This window comes from Euleptes europaea, chromosome 13, assembly GCF_029931775.1.
Source record: "Euleptes europaea isolate rEulEur1 chromosome 13, rEulEur1.hap1, whole genome shotgun sequence".
In the NCBI taxonomy this organism is placed as follows: domain Eukaryota; kingdom Metazoa; phylum Chordata; class Lepidosauria; order Squamata; family Sphaerodactylidae; genus Euleptes; species Euleptes europaea.
Window position 1 is genome coordinate 18,597,107 of NC_079324.1, and position 24,793 is coordinate 18,621,899.

General features: G+C 48.6%; 1 protein-coding gene across 2 annotated transcripts; it reads right to left on the reverse strand.

Annotated features, from left to right (window-relative positions):
- VAMP7 (vesicle associated membrane protein 7) lies at positions 1-24,688 on the reverse strand. 2 transcript variants are annotated; one of them, XM_056859524.1, is made up of 8 exons: positions 24,643-24,688; positions 16,169-16,327; positions 14,225-14,282; positions 13,035-13,172; positions 11,532-11,622; positions 4,125-4,192; positions 1,053-1,145; positions 1-483 (listed from the first exon to the last, which is right to left on the reverse strand). In XM_056859524.1, exons 2-8 carry the CDS (start codon positions 16,312-16,314, stop codon positions 421-423), a joined length of 657 nt encoding a protein of 218 aa, XP_056715502.1. In that variant the 5' UTR covers positions 16,315-16,327; positions 24,643-24,688; the 3' UTR covers positions 1-420. The 2 variants fall into 2 exon arrangements, with proteins under 2 accessions (XP_056715502.1, XP_056715503.1); XM_056859525.1 differs by lacking the exon at positions 24,643-24,688 and adding an exon at positions 21,838-21,912.
- Positions 24,689-24,793: the final 105 nt, after the last annotated feature.

The following is a 24,793-nucleotide window of genomic DNA, read 5'->3' on the forward strand; positions in this document are numbered from 1 at the left end:
ATTTGGGTCCAGTGGTTTCCTTTCCCTCCCAGTGACCAAATTATGGAGAAGTCACCTTCCGCTCTTCCCATTCCCCTCAACCAGGGCCTCAGGACAGTAAAGTGCAAAGCATGATCACACAGAAATATGCATAGACCCTCACAACATCAACAGCCTTCCTTCCACCTGGGTCAGCTCTGCAGTCAAGACAAATGAAGCTCCCTTCAAGTAGGTTTTAATAGAAAGAGGTGCCACCCCCTGAAGGCCGTGACTTGGGGCTGCAGACTCTCTTGGAGGTGATAAGGCAAAAAAGACTTGAGTGTCCTGGAAGGATGAAGAACTAGGAGGTCCGAGTTTGTTTCACGAGGGTCGTTCCTTCACATAAGTTCTTGCTCGCGTGTGCTCTTCTTATACATGGCCGACTGGTTCTGACAGCTACTTCTATACACAATTCGGCCACGCAAGCCCTCCACAGGCAGCCGACACAATGATGTAGATTATGACCTGTGGGTAGAATGGACGTAGCTGTTTCCACCAGGGTGCAAGGCCCATGTTGGTTCACATTGTTACATTTCAGCAGAAATGGGGCCGAATTATAGGGAGCTCTAAGGAGCAGCCATCACTCTTGGCTAGACTGGCTATTTGCCTGACTGCAGCCAGTCAGTTTCCCCAACCCTGGAAACTGAGGAACAGGAGAAAAAATAGCTGGAAAAAGGCCTCCATAGTGATGCTCTAGGAATTTCCCCCTTGTCTTCATCGCGGAGATTTTTGGGAATATCTAAAGCATGACCCAAAAACTGATATTACATCCTCCCAAAATCCACCTTCCCCAGGCAACATCCTCAAAATCTCCAGGTTGTGATGGCATACTACTTTTGGCCAGGGAGTACCACAACTAAAGCATTCACGATATGACAAGCATCCAGTATTCTATAAGGCTAGTGTGCTCCATTTATCTTGGTTACAATATTTTTGCAGAAAAGGTCAAGTGAAATATGGGAGGGGGGAATAGAAGAAGGGAAGAGAACCAGAAAGGGCATTATCAAAATCACCCGATAAGCAGAGAAACTTACAATTGTTACTATGGCAATAATGATGGTGAGCTTGAGGTTCTTCATACACATGGCTCGAGCCAGGTTCCTGCTGGTTGTTTTGAAGGTGACAGACTGCAAAAAGAGCACAGGAGAGCTGCTAACAGGTATCCCAATGTACTATTATAAAAGTTCATACTCCACCTTTTGGCCACAGTTAGGACAGCTGACAACAATTAGCTGTTCCAAAGAGGAAAAAGTAGCATGTGAATATTTATATCCTCCTTTCTACCCAATGGTGACCCACAGCAGTTAACAATGTTCTCCCCTCTTTCATTTTATCCTAACATCCCTGGGAGGAAGATTAGGCTGATACAAGCTTCCCAGGCAGAGTGGGACAGAGTCTCCCAAATCCTGGTCCAACATTCTGCATCACATTAGCTCTCAAAAAAGGAAATAGCCCAGCAAGTCAATATATTTAATACTATAGAAGACTGCAGCAGCCATTACATTTCTTGGGGGACTACTGTCCAAAAAGCATTAGTGCCCAACACAGACCTAGGGAAGGAGGTCCACAAACATGGTGCCACCATTAAAAGCCCTGTCCTTTGTCTTACTAGCGGAGGTGGTGGCACACAGAGACATGCTTCATGACACAGAGTCAATATTTATTCTGTGTGTTTTTAATATATAATGAATGACATGTAACGTAGGTTACTCCCTTCCCTCCAACTCCTTCCTGTTTTCCCTGTAAGACTATTTACAGCATTTGTACACCGCTTATCAGAAGGGCTCAAGAGAAAAACAGTTTACCCATTCAAAGGAATGGTACAGTTAAACCAGAACACCCATCTCCTGGACAGATCCTGATTGGCCAGACTGCCTGACACAGGCCCAAGTCTGTATCGCCTCCTCATGTTAAGAAACAAATCAGTGTTTCACCATGAAATGTACAAAAGCTTTAATAATGTAGATGGGAAAATGTATTTGTAACTGCTTTCTACTGTGCTCTACAAATAACAATCTGTTGGTGGTCGCTGGCCCGAAGAATGTGGGACTATCCTCGACAAGGGCCAGGGCTTTTTCGGCCCTGGCCCCAGCCTGGTGAAATAGTCTTCCCAGTGACATCAGGGCTCTACGGGACAAAGAGTTCTGAGGGCCTGCAAAACGGAACCATTCTGCAAGGCCTGTAACTGAGGGTAGCTGGGAGTTGTCCATCGTTTTCTGGCCTCCCCATCTCCCCTCCCCCATTCCTGTTATCTGTAGGGGTTTGATCTGCTGAAATCCAGTTCCATGGTGGCTACTGGTTTGTTTGAACGCCATCTTGTTTTATAGTTATTACAATGCTGTGTTTTAATTCTTGATGTTTTTATGGTTTTATGTGATCTTAGAGGTTGTTACCCGCCTAAGCCCAGCTTGACTGGGAATGAAGGCGGGCTATACATTTGAAATAAATAAATATAAAATACCCCCCCATAATTTGAGCCCCGTGGCGCAGAGTGGTAAGCTGCAGCCCAAGCTCTGCTCACGACCTGAGTGATCCCGACAGAAGTCATTTTCATGTAGCCGGCTCAAGGTTGACTCAGCCTTCCATCCTTCCGTGGTCGGTAAAATAAGTACCCAGCTTGCTGGGGGTAAAGTGTAGACAACTTGGGAAGGCAATGGCAAACCACCTCATCAACACTGTCTGCCTAGTAAACGTCGAATGTGACATCACCCCATGAGTCTGGAATGACCTGGAGCTTGCACAGGGGACTGGAGCATCACTGGAGAGGAACCAGTGATGGTGGTGGTGGAGGAAAATGCCACCAAGCTGCAGCTGGTTTACAGCAACCTCATAGGGTTTTCAAGGCCAGAGATGTTCAGAGGTGGTCTGCCAGTGCCAGCCTCTGTATAGTGACCCTGGACTTCCCTGGTGGTCTTCCATCCAAGTACTAACCAGGGCCAACCTTGCTTAGCTTCTCAGATACGACAAGGTCAGGCTAGCCTGGAACTAGGGAGATGCAATACTGAATCTCTTGCTGCATCTGCAGTAACTCATGGGCGGTGGACCTTTACTCCTGTCCATATAGGCTGTCAGTGTACGTAGTCAGTCATCAAAGGGGAAAAAAATACTACAGGACCAGCTTTTCCAAAGAGCATACTTTTGGAAAGTGAATGGAAAAACAGGCATGAGGACACTGTTGATGGGGAGAGGGAGTAAGCCACCCCCTAAAAACATGGACTGTGGCAAAATCAACTCCACCTCTTACAAAAACCTCAACAGCCTGCGTCCAGGAAAGGATCCAAATATTGGGACCACGCCCCAAGCTGCTTCCTATGAATGAACATGGCCTCAGCTTGCCTCCTTAAACCAGCCAAATACCTTCAAAATGTCTGGGCTTGACTGGCAACCCCGGCTGGATGTCTTGCCGCTCTATAGAAGTTACAAGGAATGACCCCCTAGTGTCTGTATCGTGCCAAATTCCTTGGAGTGTGGCACAAAGATGTAATGACAGAAAAGCATATCTCGCATATTTTCAGCCCCATTCCTTATGCACCATGCAATGGCCTCCAATGAAGTGAGAGCAGGAAACACCAACACCAGGAAACAGATTCTGGACACAGCAGAACAGAGGCATGTTGGCCCCTCCTGCTGGGTGCCAACAGAAGTACTTGACCTGGCTCTCAATATACTCAATGGTCGATTTGGGAGTAGGTTTATAATCCAAAATGCACATTTCTCATATACACTTTTGTCAGCTGAAACTTCTCAGCAAGACCAAGCTATCCCAAGGATAGCATCTGCCAACCACAAGCTTGCTTAGAAGAGAAGGAGATTCACCACCCTTGCAATAGAACATTTAGTTTATTTTGCTTCTCTGAACTTATAGGTCAAAAGCATACTGTATAACTTGAAAACTTGAAAGCAGCATTTTAAAGGCCAGTTAGTCCAATCTACTCAGGAGCCAAACGGCCCAAGGTATTTCTTTCTGGCGCTTTCCCTGCTATTTCCTTGAGACAGCCATACACAGAACATGTCCGCAAGGGTGGAGCATTCTTCCCTTCCTGCCCTGTCTTTTCTGCACCTTCACATTTTCAAGAGACGCCCCAAGCCCTGCTTCTGGAACTTACCGAATCCACAAGATTTTCAGTCTTGTCTATCAGCAATTCCAACTTTTCTCCTCTTTGGGCCACCAGATCTAGAATGAGAAGAAAACAACAGTGAGAACGTGAGTGGGAAAGCAGCTCCCCTCCTGCTGCTGCCCAAGCAGGACATTCACCCCAGAAGATGATGCTTTCAGTCCCTCGGCCAAGTCTTTGCGAGCTTAACTCCACCCCAGTGCAATATCCTTCACTGAAGGTTTGCCAGAAGAAGAGGTCCAATTTGAAAGCGCAGAGGACACGCAAAGGGCCCAACAGCTTGGCAAGGGAACAGCAGGGCTGCCAGCGCATCCCAGGCAAGGGCAAAGCTAGCAGCATTAGCCTTGCATTTTGTCCCATCTGATTTTATTCTGAAATGAACCCCCCATGATGTTAGCGCCACCTGTAGGTTACGCTAAGGTTTGGGCCTTGGTACTTTTGTCCCAAGTCAAATAACCAGACACACAAACCGGTTAAGAAAAAAAGATTTATTACGCATAATAGGCCACTGCCAGCAACTCAATGGGTTGCTAAGACAGTGCACCTTTGACACGAGCATAATGTCACCTTATATACCTTTTCGTTGGTGTGTAATACAACATTATGACTTGCACGTGACATAGCAGTACGTGACAAAAACGTACTAGTGACACCTGAGTTAGTATAATCAATATTGGAATGTGGACTGGCGATACATTGGTTGTTGGGGTCTTCTTTGAAATACGTGGACAACCTTGAGAATGTGTGTGCTACTGATATACATAGAAGTCAGATTGCCATCATTGCTTTAAGATATACATTCTTCTAGCATAGCCTATGGATACTCACTGTCCTTGTGAGGTTCCTTAAACAATATGCCTTAGATCTCTATTGGCGCTACAGGACTTGTTATTTACAACAGCTCCCTGTGGCATTTTCTCAAGGAATCTTTCCTGTCACCATTCTTTCCCATAACATTCCCACTCAGTAGGGCAGAGTGTAATCAAAGCATGGATTAATACAAAATCTAATACAGAAAAGGATTGATTCAAGATCTAATATGGCATGTCCCCTATCAATGACATAGTGTCAGGCTGCTATCTCGGTTTCGTTATTGCCTCTGTCTCTGCGCTGTATTGTCTGGCCCCCAAGGTCGCATACCTAGGCCTGGGAACTCAGCTCCTGGGAAACTGTATTCAGCCTATGCTTGTAATCTCCCGCCTTTTCTGCCTTATATTATCTCCCAGCTAGTGAGTCTCTCATAGCTGTCATTTTATTCGTTTGCACTGTTTGCCTATTTGACCAGTAAAAGCCATCTGTTTGGACTCTATATGACTTTGTGGTGATTTCTGGTTCTGTGGGCCAAGGGCTGACATTATGACAGCTATCTCTTCACCATTCTACTAGCCAGGCTGGAGCCCAGGGGGGTTCGCCTGCCACTTGGATGGGAGCTGTGCAGCTCTCCAGGTGATCTACTACCCTGGAGCCCTTCTCTGAGGATCCTACTCTGTTACAAGACTTAATCGCTGAACTTTTCCGGACGACCCGAGAGGTTTGCCGCTTGAGGGGACTGGTACAGGAACAGTGGCAATCTCTTACAGGAACTCTCTGGATGTTAACGTCGGAGGATACTGATACTCGCTTAGATCTTCAAGACTTGGATCAATTACTGGACGATGCCCGGTTGGCAACTGAGGATTTACAAATATTAACTGGACTTTTGGATAATCTTATTTCTCGAGAAACTCTTTCTACCATGGCGGGAGCCCCGCCGGAGGGTTTTTCCCTGATCCCGGATGCAGCCAGCTGTCAGGCTGAGGCCAAGCGAGTCGCTATTAGCACCGCTCTTCTCCTTGTGGAATGTACAAAGGACACCCCGGTAGCCACCTTGGCTCAAGTTTTGACCTCGACTTTTGGAGCCGAGGCACCCGCACTGGCGGTTCGAGTACAACCTCTGCTGGGCGGGGAACCCGACCCCATACTCTCACTCCTGGAGACAGAACTTTTGCCGCGCATTACGGCAGAGACTGCCCTAAGACTTGAGAACGCCAAAGTTCTTGCGGATCAGCAAGCCGCCGAAGCGGCTAAGGTCGCAAGAGAGAGAGAAGCTGCGGAAGCAGCCAGGGCGGCTGCAGCAAGGATTAGGGATCGGGCGAACGTGGACACGCGCCCCAAGGACAATGTACAAGGGCTATCAGGTCTGTCTTTTTCCCCGGCGTTTGTCCCGTCGCGCGCGACCCAACGCGCACGCCGTTTGGCTGACCGACGTCGAGACTCAGGAGAGTCTGAAGACGAGGATCTATATGGGGATAGCTCTCAATGGGCCACAAGCTTCCGGACCAGTAAACCTCATCTTACTGGTGGCCCAAGTGAGGAGGTTCATCTCTTACGAGCCCAGAATCGGGAGCTCTCCGACCGTGTTGATCAACTCCAGGAACTAATGGAACGTATGCTTCAGGAGAACAGGCAATTACAACAAACCCTGATAGCTCAGAGACAGCCCGTTCCGATACCGGGTCAGGGGGTACCCGTACAGACACCCGCTCTCGTGCTATTCGTTCCCTCAACAACTTCATGACTGCCCTGAGAAGGAGGTTTGAGGACCCCTTCCTGGGGGAAAGAGCCAAATCGGAACTCTTACAATTAAAACAAGGCTCTGCTACAGTTCGAGAATTTGCCGATGAATTTCAACGACTGGCAAGTAAAATTGTAGGTTGGCCCGAGACCACCCTGATCCATCATTTCAGGGAAGCCTTGCATCCTGACATTCTGAACTGGTCTTACATGCGGGGCGATCCCGATACCCTCGAAGACTGGATCCTATTAGCCGAGGAAGTGGAAAGCCGCCGACGCTTTATTTCTCTCGTTCGTCAAAAGCACAAGGAAAAAGGCACCCAAAAGCCTCAACCCAAGGCACCACTGCTCGTCCCACGAAATCCCCCACGTCCCCCCCAGGAACGTGAAGCCCGATTTCAGAGGGGTGCCTGTCTTACTTGCGGAGAAATGGGCCACTTTGCAGCCGTTTGCCCGCGCCGCCAGGAATTATTTCGTCCCAGCACGACAACCCGCGCCCGAGGTCGTCCACCACGCAGAGGCACCGCGGCCACCCGCAGCGCAGCTCCGGGAAGACCCACACCCTCTGCACTCCATGCCGGGGACCCAGCCTCCCTGCCTACTACCAACGACCCCGCCGGGTCTCGGATTACAAGTGCCCCATTGGGGGACAACTTTCCCTCTTCGGATGAGGAAAATCCTTGGATTTCTCCAGCCTTAAACCTGGAATCTCCCCTCGACTTGTCAAAAAACGGCTCCGGTCTGTGGTGAATGGAGCGTCTCCACAGACCTCTCAGGATCTTCCTATCAAACCGAATGCTCCTACCAAAATCAAAGAAGTGGACTCCACCGTCTACGTGGATGCAGTTTTACAACACCTTAACGGTGGTCCACAACTCCCCGTCAAAGCACTAATTGACTCCGGTTGCTGTCGCACTCTCATAAGCGAAGCCACTTTTGCTGCACTCAGAGCCGACTCTGAGGCTTTACCCGCCCCCGTCCAATTTGCCCAAATGGACGGAAGCCATTTCCAGGGGGGTCCAGTTGATCACCGCACCATAGGGGTGGCAATGGGAATTGGTTCCCACTGGGAACAAATAGACTTCACTATAGCCCCTATCCGATTTGAAGTGGTCTTGGGAATTAACTGGATTAAAGGACATAGTCCCAGTATTGATTGGGAAACAAACACTATCTCCTTCGCTAGTCCCACCTGCGACCAGCATCGGCAGAACTTTGCTCTGCTATATCCGCCCGTTCCAGCATTAACCTCTACTGCCCCAGCACCACCGGTTCTACCTGCTGTATACCGGGACTTTGAAGATGTCTTCGACCTTAAGGAATGTGATGCCTTACCCCCCCACCGGGCCTCAGACTGTGCGATTGAAGTGGTAAAGGACTGCACATTAACCAAGAGTAAGATTTACCCTATGAGCGCTTCCGAGCGCACTGTCCTCCGGGACTTTTTGGACAAAAACCTCGCCAGAGGGTTCATTCGCCCTTCGAATGCCCCAAACTCGGCCCCCGCGTTTTTCGTCCGGAAAAAAGAGGGCGACCTTCGCCTGTGCATTGACTTCAGAAAGCTCAATGCGGTTACCCAGACCAACGCCTATCCTATCCCATTAATATCCGATATTTTGGGACAATTACAGGAAGGCCGTGTGTTCTCTAAATTAGACTTGGTGGAAGCTTACTACCGAGTCCGTATCCGCGAAGGGGATGAGCACCTCATTGCCTTCTCTAGCTGTTTCGGAATGTATGAATTCCTAGTGATGCCGTTCGGATTAAAAGGGGCCCCGGGGGTCTTCATGCAACTCATCAATGAAATCCTACATGACCTTCTATATCGTGGGGTGGTGGTCTATTTAGATGACATTCTCATTTATTCGAAAACTATGAACGAGCATGTGGCTCTGGTCCGGGAAGTTCTGCAACGCCTGCGTGACCATCAACTTTTCGCAAAACTAGCTAAGTGCGAATTTCATCAAAGCAAACTCACGTTTTTGGGATACATCATCTCCCACCAAGGTCTTCGCATGGACCCCGCCAAAGTCCAAGCAGTCCTCGATTGGACTCCCCCCACCAACCGTAAGCAAGTACAACAGTTTCTGGGATTTGCAAACTTCTATCGGGGATTCATCCCTAACTTCGCCCAGGTGGCTCTACCCATTACGGACCTACTGAAAACTAAGGGAAAAGTAAGCTCGGCTGCCTTGCCCTCCGCAAAAATCCTATGGACTGAGCAATGCCAAGCCGCTTTTCTGGCCCTCAAACGCCTCTTCACTTCGGAGCCGGTGCTACGGCACCCAGACCCAAATCAAATGTTCATTGTGCAAGTCGATGCTTCTGATGTAGCCATGGGAGGGGCTCTCCTCCAGCAAGGACCGGATGGTCTTCTTCACCCTTGCGCTTACTTTTCAAAAAAATTTGCGCACGCTCAATTAAACTGGCCCATCTGGGAGAAAGAGGCCTCAGCAGTTCATCATGCACTGACTCTATGGCGACAATTCTTGGAAGGGTCTAAAGTCCCCTTTGAGGTTTGGACCGATCACAAAAATCTAGCTGCCCTCACGGGGTCCCATAAGCTATCGGCGAAACAACAACGGTGGGCGGAGTTCTTTGCTCAGTTCCGTTTCACCCTGAAGCACGTCCCTGGGAAGCAGAACGTTCTCGCGGATGCCCTCTCCCGTTTACCACAATATCCGGTAAAACTCGAGAGACCCACCAACTCTCTGTTCACCCCTATGCAACGTGGGGCCCTACCTATGCTGGCTGTGCAAACTCGATCCCAGCATCAGCACGCCTCACCCAACTTACAAGCTCCGCCAGCCCAACCGGCCGCCCAGCCGCCTGCAGTCTGCGCGCCGCCGCACGTAAGCACTAGCCCCATAACTGTTTCTAAGATCTCCATGGCCGACGGGGGGGCCCCCTCCAAAGTCCCCATCTCCGAGTCCTTTTTAAATGTCCTTCGGGACCAGTGCCTTTTAGAACGCTCCGCTCATACCCTACCCCCTGGTGTTTTGGAACAGGGAGGGTCCTGGTACAAGGACTCGAAATTGTATGTACCCAAAGCTCTCCGGAAGGACGTTTTACATTTAGCTCATGGAGCCAAAACAGCTGGGCACTTTGGGTTTCTGAAAACCCTTCACTTATTGCGCAGACAGTTCTGGTGGGGGGGAATGCGTTCCGACATTGACTCCTTCATCCGCAGCTGTCCCGTTTGTGCCGCTGCGAAACGATCGCAGGGCAAACCCCCGGGACTGCTACAACCTCTTGAAACGCCCAGCAAACCTTGGGAAGTGATTGCTATGGACTTTATGACTGATCTCCCTCTCAGTGGGGGTAAAACTGTGTTGTGGGTTGTTACTGATTTGTTTTCTAAACAAATACATTTGATTCCATGCGCAGGGATCCCCTCTGCTCAGAAACTGGCCCGCCTCTTCGTGACGCATATCTTTCGTTTACATTCGTTTCCGCGTAAGATAATTTGTGACCGCGGAAGTGGTTTCGTTTCTAAGTTTTGGAAAGCTTTCCTCAAGTTGGTGGGTGTGGAACAAGGGTTGTCTAGTGCATACCATCCTCAAACTGATGGTCAAACTGAACGTGTCAATGCTGTACTTGAATGTTATTTACGCTGTTATGTTAACTACCACCAGGATGACTGGGTGGAACTGTTACCTTTAGCAGAATATGCCTACAATAATGCCATGCATCAATCCACAGGTTTTAGCCCATTTTTTGCTGTATATGGACAAGATTTCAGTCCTATTGCTCCTGCAGATGATGTAGAGGGGGAGGGGAACCCCGACATTGCCTCCTGGGCACACGCCCTCCGTACCACTTGGCCCTGGCTCGTTAGCAACCTCGACCGAGCCAAGCGTAAATACAAAGCGCAAGCTGACAAACATCGCTCCCCCGGGGGTGATCTGCAAGTGGGTGCTTTGGTTTACCTTTCCACCAAAAATCTCCGTTCCACCCGTCCGTGCCATAAGCTCAGTGCTAAATTCATTGGCCCTTTCCCCATCACCCGGGTCATAAACCCTGTCACGGTGGAACTGGCTCTCCCCAAGTCCTTGAGGCGTGTGCATCCTGTTTTCCACATTAGCCTCCTCAAACCCCATGTTGCTTCTCCACAGTGGCATCCGGATCCACCTCCTGCGCAACCCATCATGGTGGGGGGGGGGAGGAACACTTCGAAGTCTCCAAGATCCTTGACTCCCGTGTTCACCATGGCAACCTGCAGTATTTAGTCCGTTGGAAACATTTCCCCCCTGCCTATGACGAATGGGTGCGCGCACGGGATGTCTCCGCCCCCGACCTCGTCAACGCCTTTCACATTGCTTACCCGGATAAGCCAGCCCCCTTGCGAACTGGGAGGGGGCCTTGAGGGGAGCAGAATGTCAGGCTGCTATCTCGGTTTCGTTATTGCCTCTGTCTCTGCGCTGTATTGTCTGGCCCCCAAGGTCGCATACCTAGGCCTGGGAACTCAGCTCCTGGGAAACTGTATTCAGCCTATGCTTGTAATCTCCCGCCTTTTCTGCCTTATATTATCTCCCAGCTAGTGAGTCTCTCATAGCTGTCATTTTATTCGTTTGCACTGTTTGCCTATTTGACCAGTAAAAGCCATCTGTTTGGACTCTATATGACTTTGTGGTGATTTCTGGTTCTGTGGGCCAAGGGCTGACACATAGGGGTTTTCCCAGGCCAGATCATCTTTCCTTTCCTTTACTGTCCCTTCCCACAACCAAGATAGATGGCAGGCAGAAGCACACTGGCGCATACTGATCTTAATACCCCAAGCTTTCTCCCCTCTCCCACACTCATGCGAGTGCTGGCTGCACCTATATACACAAGCAGCAGAAATACCTATATTGCGGACCATGATCCCTTTGAGTTCGTCCACCTGGGCCTGCGTCTCAGCCACCTGTTCAGCGCCCTTGTTCTCAGAGTGGTATTTCTGCAAGGAGGGAAGAACAGTTAAGATATAAATGCCTGAATCATATGTGATTTGGCCAAAGGGGAGGTCAGACTAGGATGAACGAGACTCCATAGCACAATCTAAAAAACGTAAACAGCTCTTTCCCAGGAAAAGGCTGGATCCCCACAGTGGGAGCTGTGCAAGAGTGTCCCCCACCCACCCAGATGCTTCTTCAGCGCTCAGAATTCCTGTTCGCCTCTTATCTCCCTCTGCTCTCCAATTCTGTGATGGGAAAATCCCCGATTGATTACACGATCTGTTTGAAATGAACTTGGGACTTCATTGGCATAGTACCTAGCCCCGTAATTCCCAAGCTGTGTGCTGGTGGCAACCTAGTGCACCAAAAGAAATAAATTAAAGGCTCCCGTGAGGCCAGATGACCGACAGAGAGGAAGCTGCCTGATACATCTCAGCAAAAGTCATGGTCTCCTCCCAGCTGCAAGAATAACTACTTATGCAGAACCATAGTGGGTGGGCTCCTTAGAGGTCAGGTAACTTATTTTAGTATATACAAACAAGTAATACTTTTGGGCTGTAGAAGTAAATTGCATTTCCAAGCTTGATTTTAAAAGAAATGGCATGGAAAGATCAGCCAAAAGCTGGAGGTTCTAGAACAGGGATGGGGAACGTCAGGCCCGGGGGCCGTATGTGGCCCCCGAGGACATTTTTTTCGGCCCTCGGGAGCTCCGGAGCCCTGCCACGGAGGCGGGGCACAGGGCGGCCCTCCCCAAAGGTGTTCCTGGGGCCGCGGCTTACAGGGGCACTGCAGCGCCCTTTGGACCTCCTCTCGCCGACTGTCGGCTGTTGGTCAGCGAGGGGAGGGGGAGGGACGCTTCCCCCAAGGCTGTCCCCTACAGTCGCGGCGTGCAGGAACGCCACGGCACATTGTAAGCCCCTCTCGCTGCCTGTCGGCTGTTGAGCAGCAAGGTGGTGGGTGGTGGAAAGAGGCCGGTGGCTCCCGGCGGCAGAGCATGCATGTGGGAGCCAATTGGGCTTGGGGGGGGGGCTTTTGTGGACTCTGGGGGGGAGGGCATGGAGACTGGGGCCCAGTGTGGGGCCGGCGTGCATGGGTGTGTGTGTGGGGGGGAGGCTTTTCTCTCTTTTCTTCTTCTTTTTCTGTCACTCCTCCTCTCCCTCTCTTTCTCCCGCCTGGGAGGGGGGAGCGGGGGCACCCTGCAGGCCTTCTCTGTGTGGCCTCCCCTGGGTTTGCCAACCTCCAGGTGGTGGGCTGGAGACCTGGCAACCCTAGCCTCTCCTCCCCCACCAGGAGATCTACACCTGGTATGGCCCCTGAATGATGTCATAAATGTGCAAATGGCCCTTGGCAGGAAAAAGGTTCCCCACCCCTGTTCTAGAACAACATGCAACAGGCTGTTATCACCGAATCTCACCAGCTGTGCAGCCAGGACAGTGGAGAACTCGCTGTTCATGGCATATGGCAGAGCCGTCTGTGCGCGAGAACCATAGGTGTTCTGAAACCGCTTCTTGACTTCATTCAGGAATGTGAAAGCTCTGGAACGCTCAAAGTTCTAAAGGCAGAGGAAGATCCTCAGATAAACAAATTCATGGAAACAGGCAAATTAACAGTTACTACCTACCACAGTTAAACGGAAACTCCATGTTCAGTGATAGTATATCTTCAAGTACCAGATGACAACATGGGAAGACCATCATGGTCATGCCCTGCTTTGAACACCAGAGGCATCCAGCTTCCCATGGACGGAAACAGAATGCTTGACCAAACGGAAATGTGAATGAGCAATTCTTATGCTCATGTTAGTGGTCTCACACCTGATGTTGCCTCCCCCATCAGTTCCCAAACTGCTGAGAAAACAGTCTGTAGAAAGAAACTTCTGAACCAGAGATGTGGTATGTACTCCTGGAAGCTCTACTATCACCCATACCACTGCTGTTCTACAGAACGAGATACTGCTCAGACAGAAGAAGAGCCGGTTTTTATATGCCAACTTTCTCTACCTTTTTTTAGGGAGAATCAAGCCGGCTTACAATCTCCTTCCCTTCCTCTCCCCACAACAGACACCTTGTGTGGTAGGTGGGGCTGAGAGTTCAGAGAGAACTGCGACTAGCCCAAGGTCACCCAGCAGGCTTCATGTGGAGGAGTGGGGAATCCAACCCGGTTCTCCAGATTAGAGACCGCCACTCTTAATCACTACACCACGTTGTATAGATACGATATAGATATAAATGCAAGTTCTCCATATAAGACAACACCTTTGAAACTTCCTGAACACCACATTTAAAACAGCGTCTGTGAAGAAAAACAAATTCTTCCAGTAGCCTATATACTGGATTCAAATCCAAAACCCAGCATACATAGAAACCAGGGGATTAGAGGCTGCATGCTCCACAGAACAAGGACCGGCTAGTTCCAGCATACTCAAATGTGACACTCTTTTGACCTTAAGTATGGAGCTCAAACCTTGCTGTACACACTGGAGATGTTGACAGACATTCAAATATCACATCCGGTGGATTTTAGCCCTGTTATGTTTGTTGTCACTGCTGGAAATCCACAAGCATGCACAATGGGACACACCTCAACTTCTTATCGCATACTTACATCATCAGTGATGCAGAGGTATATAATCCGGTCTTCGCAGATATAGTGGAACAGGTAACTAGGCCAAGACATGATACAAGTACATATTTAGAGGAGTTAGACAGGCAGATGTGAGATTTGATAAACCAGCTGCATCTAGGACCGTGTTGGCGAACCTATGGCACGCGTGCCATTTCCGGCACGCGTCGCTCTTTCCGCCGGCACGCCCAGCTCGCCGCGGCTCAGCTGCTCCTCGCCCCTCCCTCGCTGAGCTGAGGCCGTGACTTAGCTCTTCCTGCAAGTCGCTGGCCTTTCCGGCTCTGCCCCACCCACCTCCACTGTAGCCTCCCGGGTGCCTCGTGGTTCCCAGGAGTTTTTTTGGTCCGAGGCAGGAGCTGCCTGCCTGCCTGCCGCCTCCGGAGGCCCTCCCACGCCCGGCAGCAGCAGCTCGGCTGCACTTGGTGCTCCCCGGCTACCTACTCGTGAGTCGCCTCCCTACTCGTGAGTCGCTTGCGCGTCCCCGAGCCCTCCCACCAGGGCGTCCGCCTGCCGAGAGAGAGAGAGAGAGAGAGAGCTGCCGCAGCGGTTTGAGTGGTAAAGCTCAAATGGCTGGGGGGGGGGGGAATCAGCCTCCGTTTGCATAGTCTGGGTTTTGGGGGGGGTGTCGTTTGCTGGTGGAGTTTGCAGGTGGGAGAGGTAAGGGTCTGCTTCAGCCAGAGGGGGTGGGGGGATCAGCCTCCGTTTGCATAGTCTGGGTTTTTTTGGGGGGTGTCGTTTGCCGGTGGAGTTTGCAGGTGGGAGAGGGAAGGGTCTGCTTCAGCATGCCAAATGCAAACTTTTACCTTTCAATAAAAAGTTGTTTGTATCATTGAAAGCTCTGTTATTGTGTTTTTCTTTTAAGGCAAAAGATGTTAATGTATGCGTTGTTTTTTCTAAACTAAAACCTCAGTATTCAGGTTAAATTGCCGCATTGGCACTCAGCGATAAATAAGTGGGTTTTGGGTTGCAGTTTGGGCACTCGGTCTCTAAAAGGTTCGCCATCACTGATCTAGGACATATTACATCATACACTAAATGTATATTTGAAGCACCAGTCAAATGCTCCTATCTCCACATGCATAAACACTTCCTGCAGTCAGCAAACAGATCCTTTCTCTTACTTCTTAAGGTCTCACCAGTCATTTATTCAAAACTGCATTACATTTTTATTCCATTCCAGTTCTGAGAAGCTCAGGGTGGTGTATGTGGTTCTCCCCTCCCCATTTGATCCCCACAACAACCCTGTGAGGTAGGCTAGGCTGAAAGTATGAAGGGCCCAAGTTCACCAAGAAAACTTCAAGAGGGGGGGAATTTGAACTCATGCCTACCAGTTCCTCGACCTACACTAGATCAATTGTGTCACTATTAAAAGGCATGCCAATTTGTGGGTTGGATCCACTGGAGTGTTTACACAGATGCCTAGGAGTTCCAACAGCTAAGCATAATTTTTTCACTTCCCGCTGCAGTCTAAAATGCACACTGAAGTGTGCAGCAGAATTTCAGTGGCCGTTAGGGGCTGCAGAGGGTATTCCCAGGTACCAAACTTTCCACTCACCAGTGCCTTCAATCCACACTCCTCTTAGGAGGTTTTGTAGCACAGCAGTACCTAGGCCAATTTGCACCATATTTTATGCACACCCCAGTTAGTTCTTCCACTTAAAAAGTCAAATTTCAGAGACCACAATAGTTTTCATTTTCTTAAAAACAGTTTCACCAGCCATCAGTCAAAAGGAACAGATCCAGTGTGCATTCAGCAGTTTTCCCCAGAAAGTGTTAGAGCCACATCAGAGAGTTCTACACATGCAAAGATTTGGCAAGCTATTGAGAAAAGTAGACATTCAAGGTGTATTCATCTGACAGTCGGGACCAGTGTAAAGGATCTTGTTCTTCTCCCCCTCCCCCAAACACACACAGAACAGTCCTCACTTTCCATGTGAGTAGGTGAGTTTGTTGTTCTCTGAGGAGGTCTTGGCCAAGATCTGTTCTGTCACTTCTAGGAAGTTCCCTCCACACCAGGCATGTTTGGCCAGAATCGTGGAGCCTCTGGCTACAACCGCAAAGAGGATGGCCATAGCTGCAGGCTGGCTAGAAGGACAACAGGGAGAGAATGAGAATACTCATTTATTTTACAAAATGTATATCCTACCTTTCTGGCCTCACAAAGGCCATCAACGCAACTAACAAACTAAAATATACATAATAAAATCACATTTTAACCCCATTAACTGCCCCAAAACCACACATCATTAGAACTATTAAAACCAGAGTTAAATACATAAAAAGGCATAAAAACAATTAAAACATTGGTCAGAAAGGAGGGATTGTTGAGGGAATGCCAAACCGAACAAAAAAAGCCTTCACCTGCTAGTGGAAGATGGCAACAGAAGAGGACATATGAATCTTCCCAGGAACAGAGTTCCAGGGTTTTGGTGCCACGACCAAGAAGGCCCTCTCCCAGGCTGCCACCCACCTTCTCTCAGAAGGCACCTGAAGGGCACACAAAGCACTTGCCCAACACAACATAGCCAGAATTAAGCCACTGCTCCTGAACCTTTGGAAGGCACTGGCAAACCACCCCGTAAACAAAGTCTGCCTAGAAAACGTCGGGATGTGACGTCACCCCATGGGTCAGGAATGACCCGGTGCTTGCACAGGGGACCTTTACCTTACCTTTTACCTGAACCTTTGGTATGTAAGCACGGGGGGAAAGAACCACAGAGGGGTCAGCTCCTTCTTTCCAGATGCCCTGTAAAAGTTCAGCCCCATTTAACTGTCACCAGGATAAATTCACATAGTAGGCATGTAAAATCAGAAGAGCAACTTTGCAATCAGATGTTCTTCCTTTTCTTCACCTAAAATAAGAACATAAGAAAGGCCATGCTGGAGCAGACCAAGGTCTATCAAGTCCAGAAGTCTGTTCACAGTGGCCAACCAGATGCCTCTAGGAAGCCCACAAACAAGATGACTGCAACAGCATTGTTGTGCCTGTGTTCCAGAGCACCTAATATAATAGGGATGCACCTTTGATCCTGGAGAGAATAGGTATGCATCATGACTAGTATTCCTTTTGACTAGCCCTCTCCTCCATGAACATGTCCACTCCCCTCTTAAAGCCTTCCAAGTTGGCAGCCATCACCACATCCTGGGGCAGGGAGTTCCACAATTTAATTATGTTTTGTGTGAAGAAATACTTCCTTTTATCTGTTTTGAATCTGTCACCCTCCAACTTCAGCAATGACCCTGTGTTCTGGCATGCTCCTCTGACAGAGAAAAGCTTCTCTGTCAAAGGAGCATGCCTATTATATTAGGTGCTGTGGAACACAGGCAGGATAGTGCTGCTGCAGTGGTCTTGTTTGTGGGCTTCCCAGAGGCACCTGGTTGACCACTGTGCGAACAAACTGCTGGACTTGATGGACCTTGATCTGATCCAGCATGGCTTTTCTTATGTTCTGAAGTTCCTTTGTATTTCCTGGAGTATGGAGCTTGGGCAAGTATATTGAGATCCTGGCAACAGATCAGCTTGCTACTCACAGTAATCCAGGAATGAGTTGCAGTTACTTACAAAAGACAATAATTGGATCAAATGGTTCTGCTGTAGGCTGCATAACTCCCCAAATCCAGTTTGGGCCACCACAGAAGCCCATTTGCAGGTTACTGCCATCAGAAGTAGGTCACGTTCCACATGGGGATGGTGTGAAGTGCTTGTCCTTTTATTAAGCGTTCTTAGATATTCCCCCTCCCTCGCACAGAATTCTTATTGGGAGAAGCGGGGTATAAATATGTTGAACAATGATAATCATGAAAACTAAAAGGCACCTGGTGAACACTGTGCCATAAATGCAAGAAGCAAATTGATATTTTACCACTTGGGGCTACTTCAAACTGCCTTCATTTAGCAGCTGCAATACACAAAAGTGTTCCCAATCCCAGCCAAATGACTGGAGCCCAGTGGGGAAAGACTTATGATTCAGCCCTGCAGGACAGATCCCCAAAGAGCTATCACTGTAAGAAGCCGAGAGAAGCCACCCTGAGGGTGGTACAGGTTGGGCTCAGTAAGCTCAAGTGCATCTGATTATTCGGGCAATTAGGAAGGTGAAATGATGGACTGGTTGAGCTTTACCTTGTGCCAGGCATCCATCCTGGCTGTTTAGCCAGACCAGCCACAAAAGGGAAAGCCTTTGCCAGAAACAGAGAGAAAGCTTGTGGCCTTCCAGCCCTTCTCACTCTCCCAAGACATCTCGTTGAAAGTCTCCCTCCCTCCTGCACTCAGAGGTATGCAAATTTACACAGAGTAGAGGGAACAGGCCCTGACCTGGAGGGCCCAAGCTGGCCTGATCCCGTCATATCTCAGAAGCTAAGCACGTTTGTCCCTGGTTAGTATTTGGATGGGGGACCACCAAGGAATACCAGGCTCATTTTGCAGAGGAAGGCAATGGCAAACCACCTCTGAATGTCTCTTGCCTTGAAAACCCTACTGCAGGGGTGTCGAACTCATTTGTTATGAGAGCCGGATATGACATAAATGTCACTTGGTAGGGCCGGGCCATGCGTACCATTAAAATTAATGCCAGGTACCGGAGATACAACTTTTATAGAAGACACAGGCAAAGCCAATTAATGATATTATTTTTCACTTTATTTTTTTACTTAAAATACAAACATGCTTAAAACAGCAACACTCTTACAGTAGTTAATTTTAGTTAACAGTCTTTGACAACTGACACCTCAGGAGCATGTGTGTGTCTGTGGCTGCCCCAGATCAGGATGGGGGTGGCTGCCTTGGCTGGCTCACGGGCTGGATAAAAGCTCGCAAGGGGCCGGATTCCGGCATTGCCTTTGACACCCCTGCCCTACTGTCAAACATAAGTCACCATAAGTCAGTTACGACTTGACGGCACTTTACATACATACAAAGGCACCAGACTCCTGAACAGTAAATTCTACATTTACCAATGAGAACCCCAGTTAGACTGCTTGTGCCCCTATGTTTTTTATCAGAACAAACTTGTCTTTGGCAATCTAGTACCATCTTTTCTTGTGTCATCAAGTCTTCTTTTCAAGAACCAGCAGCAGCTAGCTGTAGCAGCCGCCTGCAATCCATTTACTCTGTACTACTACAACTGCAACACTGTTTTCAGGAGCCTGAGTATCTGGGGCTGTACAATAAGCTCACCCTACTGCAGTTACAGCTTGCCAAGTAATTATTCCTCAGTCGCTACACATTGCCCACCCGTGACAAAGATGAATGTGAAGCGGTGCCATTCCAGCCTCACAGAACAGCAGAGTCCCCCTGCACAAGGCAAACACACCATGCAGCATGAAGGGAGCACATGATTTAGGCCAGCTCATCACCTGACTACTCCATATCCTTGCAGAGCAACCCATGCAAGCGAAGCTCAAACAAAGAGCCAGTCACAAAAGTAGCAACTTGCACAGAAGTCCATCACCAGGGGAAAAATGTTTGGCAATCGAGGCCTGCTTTGCTCAGTCAGTCTCCTACAATGCTGGTTTTCAAACAGTCTTGTTTCAATAGACCTACAACTGCAGAATTATTTACACCTCTGGCTTGCCTACTCCCTCACATTCAAAAGCTCCCCTACTGCCTAAGCCCCTGAAATCCAGTTCAACTAACTTAGCTTTCTTATGCAGAGATGCTCCGTTGGTCTCTTAAGTGAGCTTGGCGGAGGGAGAAGAGATCCGCAGAAAGAACATTTCTTTGCAGCCGACCCTAACTAGCTTATTGAAAAACTGGTGGCTTTAAGATGTCACGCCATCGTAAAAAACTTGAAAGAACACAGGGCCCTCCTGCACTCACAGTTCATTTTAGAATTGGGTAATCAGCACATGCTTCCTTCTTTTTTTTAATCTTTGGAAGGAAGAAGATGAACTGGCTGTTTAAACAGCTCTCTCTGCACACTTGGTTGCCAAGGGCACACCACCACCCTGCTCACCACAGCTTCTCCAAGACAACCCTATACACTTTGTTCATGACACTACTTCACCTATAGTGACATAAACATACCAAGATGTTGAATACTGGACTGGTAAACCAGCCCTCAGTTCCGCACACACACCCATTTTACAAGACATTAACCATCTGACTCTGCTTTTAAAGAAGCACACAGGTGTTTATTTGTTTACTCTTTACCTTACAAAAAAATGTAAGGACAGCTCCAGCTGGAGAAGGATTGGCAACATAATCTGCAGTAACCAGTAGGAACCACTTACAGTCATAATACAATTTGCTCCAGAGCCGGCAATAAACAGCAGAGCTGTTTTCAGGGTTTGTCCCAGGACTGGGCAGAAATGTACATTTTCTTTGAGGCCAGCACAGGTGCTATTCACCTCTTGTAAAATGTGAATTTTCCACTGCTTGATTTCAAAACAAGAAGAGGTATTGGTACTCAAGTGGACCCAGAAGCCTCAACTTCAGCTTTTGGACACACTGGAAGTCCGTCCCAACCCTTAGATATGGCAAAAACACAAACACACTGATTCAAACAGAACCCTGTTCTTTATTACAATTCCAGATACTCCTAGACACAGCACTTGCATTGCACACAAGTCCCACAGTGTAGGACCTACAGCCCTAGCTCTCAGTAAGTCCTGCTTCTTGCACAGAGGCTAGGGTTGCCAGCTCCAGGTTGGGAATTACCTAAAAAAATTGGGGGTGGAGCCTGAGGAGGGACTTCAGTGGGATATAATGCCATAGAGTCTGCCTTCCAAAGCGGCCGTTTTCTCCAGGTGAACTGATCTCTGTTGTCTGGAGATCAGATGTAATACCGGGAGATCTCCAGCCATCACCTGGAGGTTAAACAACCACTATGGCACTACTGGCTAAATATCACACACATACACTTCTATGCCCAAAATAAATGTAATTAACAAGTCATGCAATAGCGAAATTACGACCAAGCAGTTGTTACAAGCTATGCAATACGGTGCAATAAGCTCACAGTACATCAAAGTAACTTGGTAAGTCTTCCAAAACAGGTCCACTCTTTGCAATGCAAAGTATATCACTTGTACAAAGTTCATAGTTGCCAATATAATGGGTATCCAGTAATTCTTCCCTGGAGGTTGGAAGTCCTAACAGAGGCCCGCAGAAAACATACCACATTAACCGTCTTCTGCTTTCCCCTCCCAAACTGGTAGAGAGAGAACTCTGTTGCTTAACAGGATACAGCCAAGAAAGGTCTTTCCTGGCATGATATGCACCTTTAAGTATAAGAGCATTTCCAGATAATCTCCTTATTCAGTGAAGTTGTTGTGCATTTCTCGCAAGAGATTCTCTCAAGGAAGGACTGGTAGGGTATTTGAGCTTGTACAGATAGATCAGCAGGTCCACCGTGATCTGATGAGCACATGGTGTCACAAGAGCCCCCGATGGCCACTGGTTAGGCAGCGCTTACGACATCAATCCCAACAAAAAACACAACTCTTCTTCTGTCCCAAATTCAAGATGGCCCTCAGCCCTGCAGAGAATAGATTTACAGGGCTGATGCCAGAAACTGCTCTCAAAGCAAGTCACAGAGAACCCCTTTGAGTTTCTCTTCTCCCCCCGCTTACTCTTTCACCCACACAGCCCCCCTTACATTGGGATTGTAGTTTGATTTCCTGCCCAGACCTTAGATTGACCAGACACCCCACACTGGCCCTTTGACAGCTTTGTGACTGGTGGAAATGTAGCAGGGGACCAGCAACAAGTAAACATATAAAGCAGTCTTATACCAACCTAGTGACCCATACAAGGGCAAGGTATACACTCTATAAAATAAAATTAAAAATAAACCTAGCTCTGTACAGTCCACCCTGACTAGAAGCCGCTCTCTAGATTCACAGACACAACACATTCCTGCTCGCCAATATCCTCTAACTAGCGGTTCCCAATCTGTGGGTCCCAGGCTTTTGCGGTTTTATTGACTGGTGCATTCTCTGTTGTTGTTTTAAGTGGGTCCCCATACCAAGTACATTTGTACTTCACTGAATCATAGAGTTGGAAGGTACCACCAGGGTCATCTAGTCCAACCCCCTGCACAAGGCAGGAAAATCACAACTACCTCCCCCCTCACACACTCCCAGTGACCCCTACTCCATGCCCAGAAGATGGCCAAGATACCCTCCCTCTCATGATCTGCCTAAGGTCATAGAATCAGCACTGCTGACAGATGGCCATCCAGCCTCTGCTTAAAAACCTCCAGGGAAGGAGAGCTCACCATCTCCAGAGAAAGCCTGTTGAACTGAGGAACCGCTCTAGCTGTTAGAAAATCCTTCCTAATGTCTAGAAGGTAGCCGTGTTAGTCTGTCTGCAGTAGTAGAAAAGAGCAAGAGCAAGAGTCCACCTTAAAGACTAACAACAATATTTTCTGGCAGGATATGAGCTTTTGTGAGCCACAGCTCACTTCTTCAGATACAGCAGATAATGTCTAGACTGGAAACTCTTGATTTAATTTCAAACCGCTGACTTGTGGGTCACCATTCCAAAAATTCCTGGGAACCAGCGCTCTACTGGACATGCCAAAACCTGTGACAGAGGCCTTCTGAAGACAACCATTTGCTACCCCACTGGGTCACACCCCTCCCCCCTCCCAAAAGCCTTGCTGCTTCCAAAGCGGACAGGTTCGACGCTGTCTACTCGGCTAAGAGGCAGACGCAGCTCTCCGGCGGAGCAAAGTCTAAACCTTTCCCCAGTACCTGAGATCCCTTCAAACAGAGGCCGAACCTGGGACTTTCGGCACAGAAAGCCTCCCCGCCCCACGACTATAAGAAAGTGGGCGTGTGCGAAAGGCAACTTCTTCCCACTGAAGATAATTCACAGTGGGTGGCCGTGTTAGTCTGTCTGCAGTAGTAGAAAAGGGCAAGAGTCCAGGAGCACCTTAAAGACTAACAAAAATATTTTCTGGCAGGGTATGAGCTTTCGTGAGCCACAGCTCCCTTCTTCAGATACAGCTAGAATGTGAATCCGTCTGTCTTTAATTCACAGTGGGTAGCCGTGTTAGTCTGTCTGCAGAAGTAGAAAAGGGCAAGAGTCCAGTAGCACCTTAAAGACTAACAAAAATATTTTCTGGCAGGGTAGGAGCTTTCTGAAGAAGTGAGCTGTCATTCAAAAATATTTTCTGGTAGAGTATGAGCTTTCTGAAGAAGTGAGCTGTCAAAATATTGTCGAAGGCTTTCACGGTCAGAGTTCATTGGTTCTTGTAGGTTATCCGGGCTGTGTAACCGTGGTCTTGGAATTTTCTTTCCTGACGTTTCGCCAGCAACTGTGGCAGGCATCTTCAGAGTAGTAACACTGAAGGACAGTGTCTCTCAGTGTCAAGGGTGTAGAAAGAGTAATATATAGTCAGAAAGGGGTTGGGTTTGAGCTGAGTATTGTCCTGCAAAAGTATTGTCCTGTAAGTATCAAGATAATGTGCTAATGAGGGTATGGTATGTTAATATGGAACCATTGTATCCTGAAGTGATCTGTTAATGTGTGTAATCCAAAACTAATCTGTATGGCTATTGTTGAATGTTGTCTTTGTCTGGAGGTTTTTCAGGGCAGGAAGCCAAGCCTTATTCATTCTTAAACTCTCCTCTTTTCTGTTAAAGTTGTGCTGATGTTTGTGAATTTCAATGGCTTCTCTGTGCAATCTGACAAAATAGTTGGTAGAATTGTCCAGTCTTTCAGTGTCTTGGAATAAGACCCTGTGTCCTGTTTGTGTCAGTCCATGTTCAGCCACTGCTGATTTCTCAGGTTGGCCAAGTCTGCAGTATCTTTCATGTTCTTTTATCCTTGTTTGTATGCTGCGTTTTGTGGTCCCGATGTAAACTTCTCCACAGCTGCAAGGTATACGATATACTCCTGCAGAGGTGAGGGGGTCTCTTTCTTCTTTTGCTGATCGTAGCATTTGTTGTATTGCTGTCATTCAAAAATATTTTCTGGTAGGGTATGAGCTTTCTGAAGGAGTGAGCTGTGGCGCACGAAAGCTCATACCCTACCAGAAAATATTTTTGAATGACAGCTCACTTCTTCAGAAAGCTCATACCCTGCCAGAAAATATTTTTGTTAGTCTTGAAGGTGCTCCTGGACTCTTGCCCTTTTCTTTCCACTGATACGACTACCGCGGTTCTGAAATCGGCTTGCTGGGAATGAGGAGAGGGGCACAAGCCCCCGTCCACACACACCCAGGAGAGGACCCTTAGCGTTGCCATGGCTACAGCCCAGGAAACCACCTCCCTGGCCTAGGAGTCCAACGCCAGCCTCTCTGCGTACGTGTGTGGGAATTCTCGCATTACAGAGCCTGCCCACCCCCCCGACGACACGAAGGCCCTTCTGCAGGTGAGAGCGGCAGGACACAGTAGCTGTTACTAATAATGACGATGGTCTTAATTTCATCCCCCCCACGGTTGGCTCAGCCTACCTGGCTGGGCGCCCGCCCGAAGCCCAGTTTCTCTCTCCTTTAGGGGCGTCGCGTCTCTCACCGGATAAGCAAACAGCACGTGAACTTCCGCCCCCGACCGCACAGCGTGCCTGGGAAATTGAGTTCGACGGGTGAGAGATTGTAGTCGTCC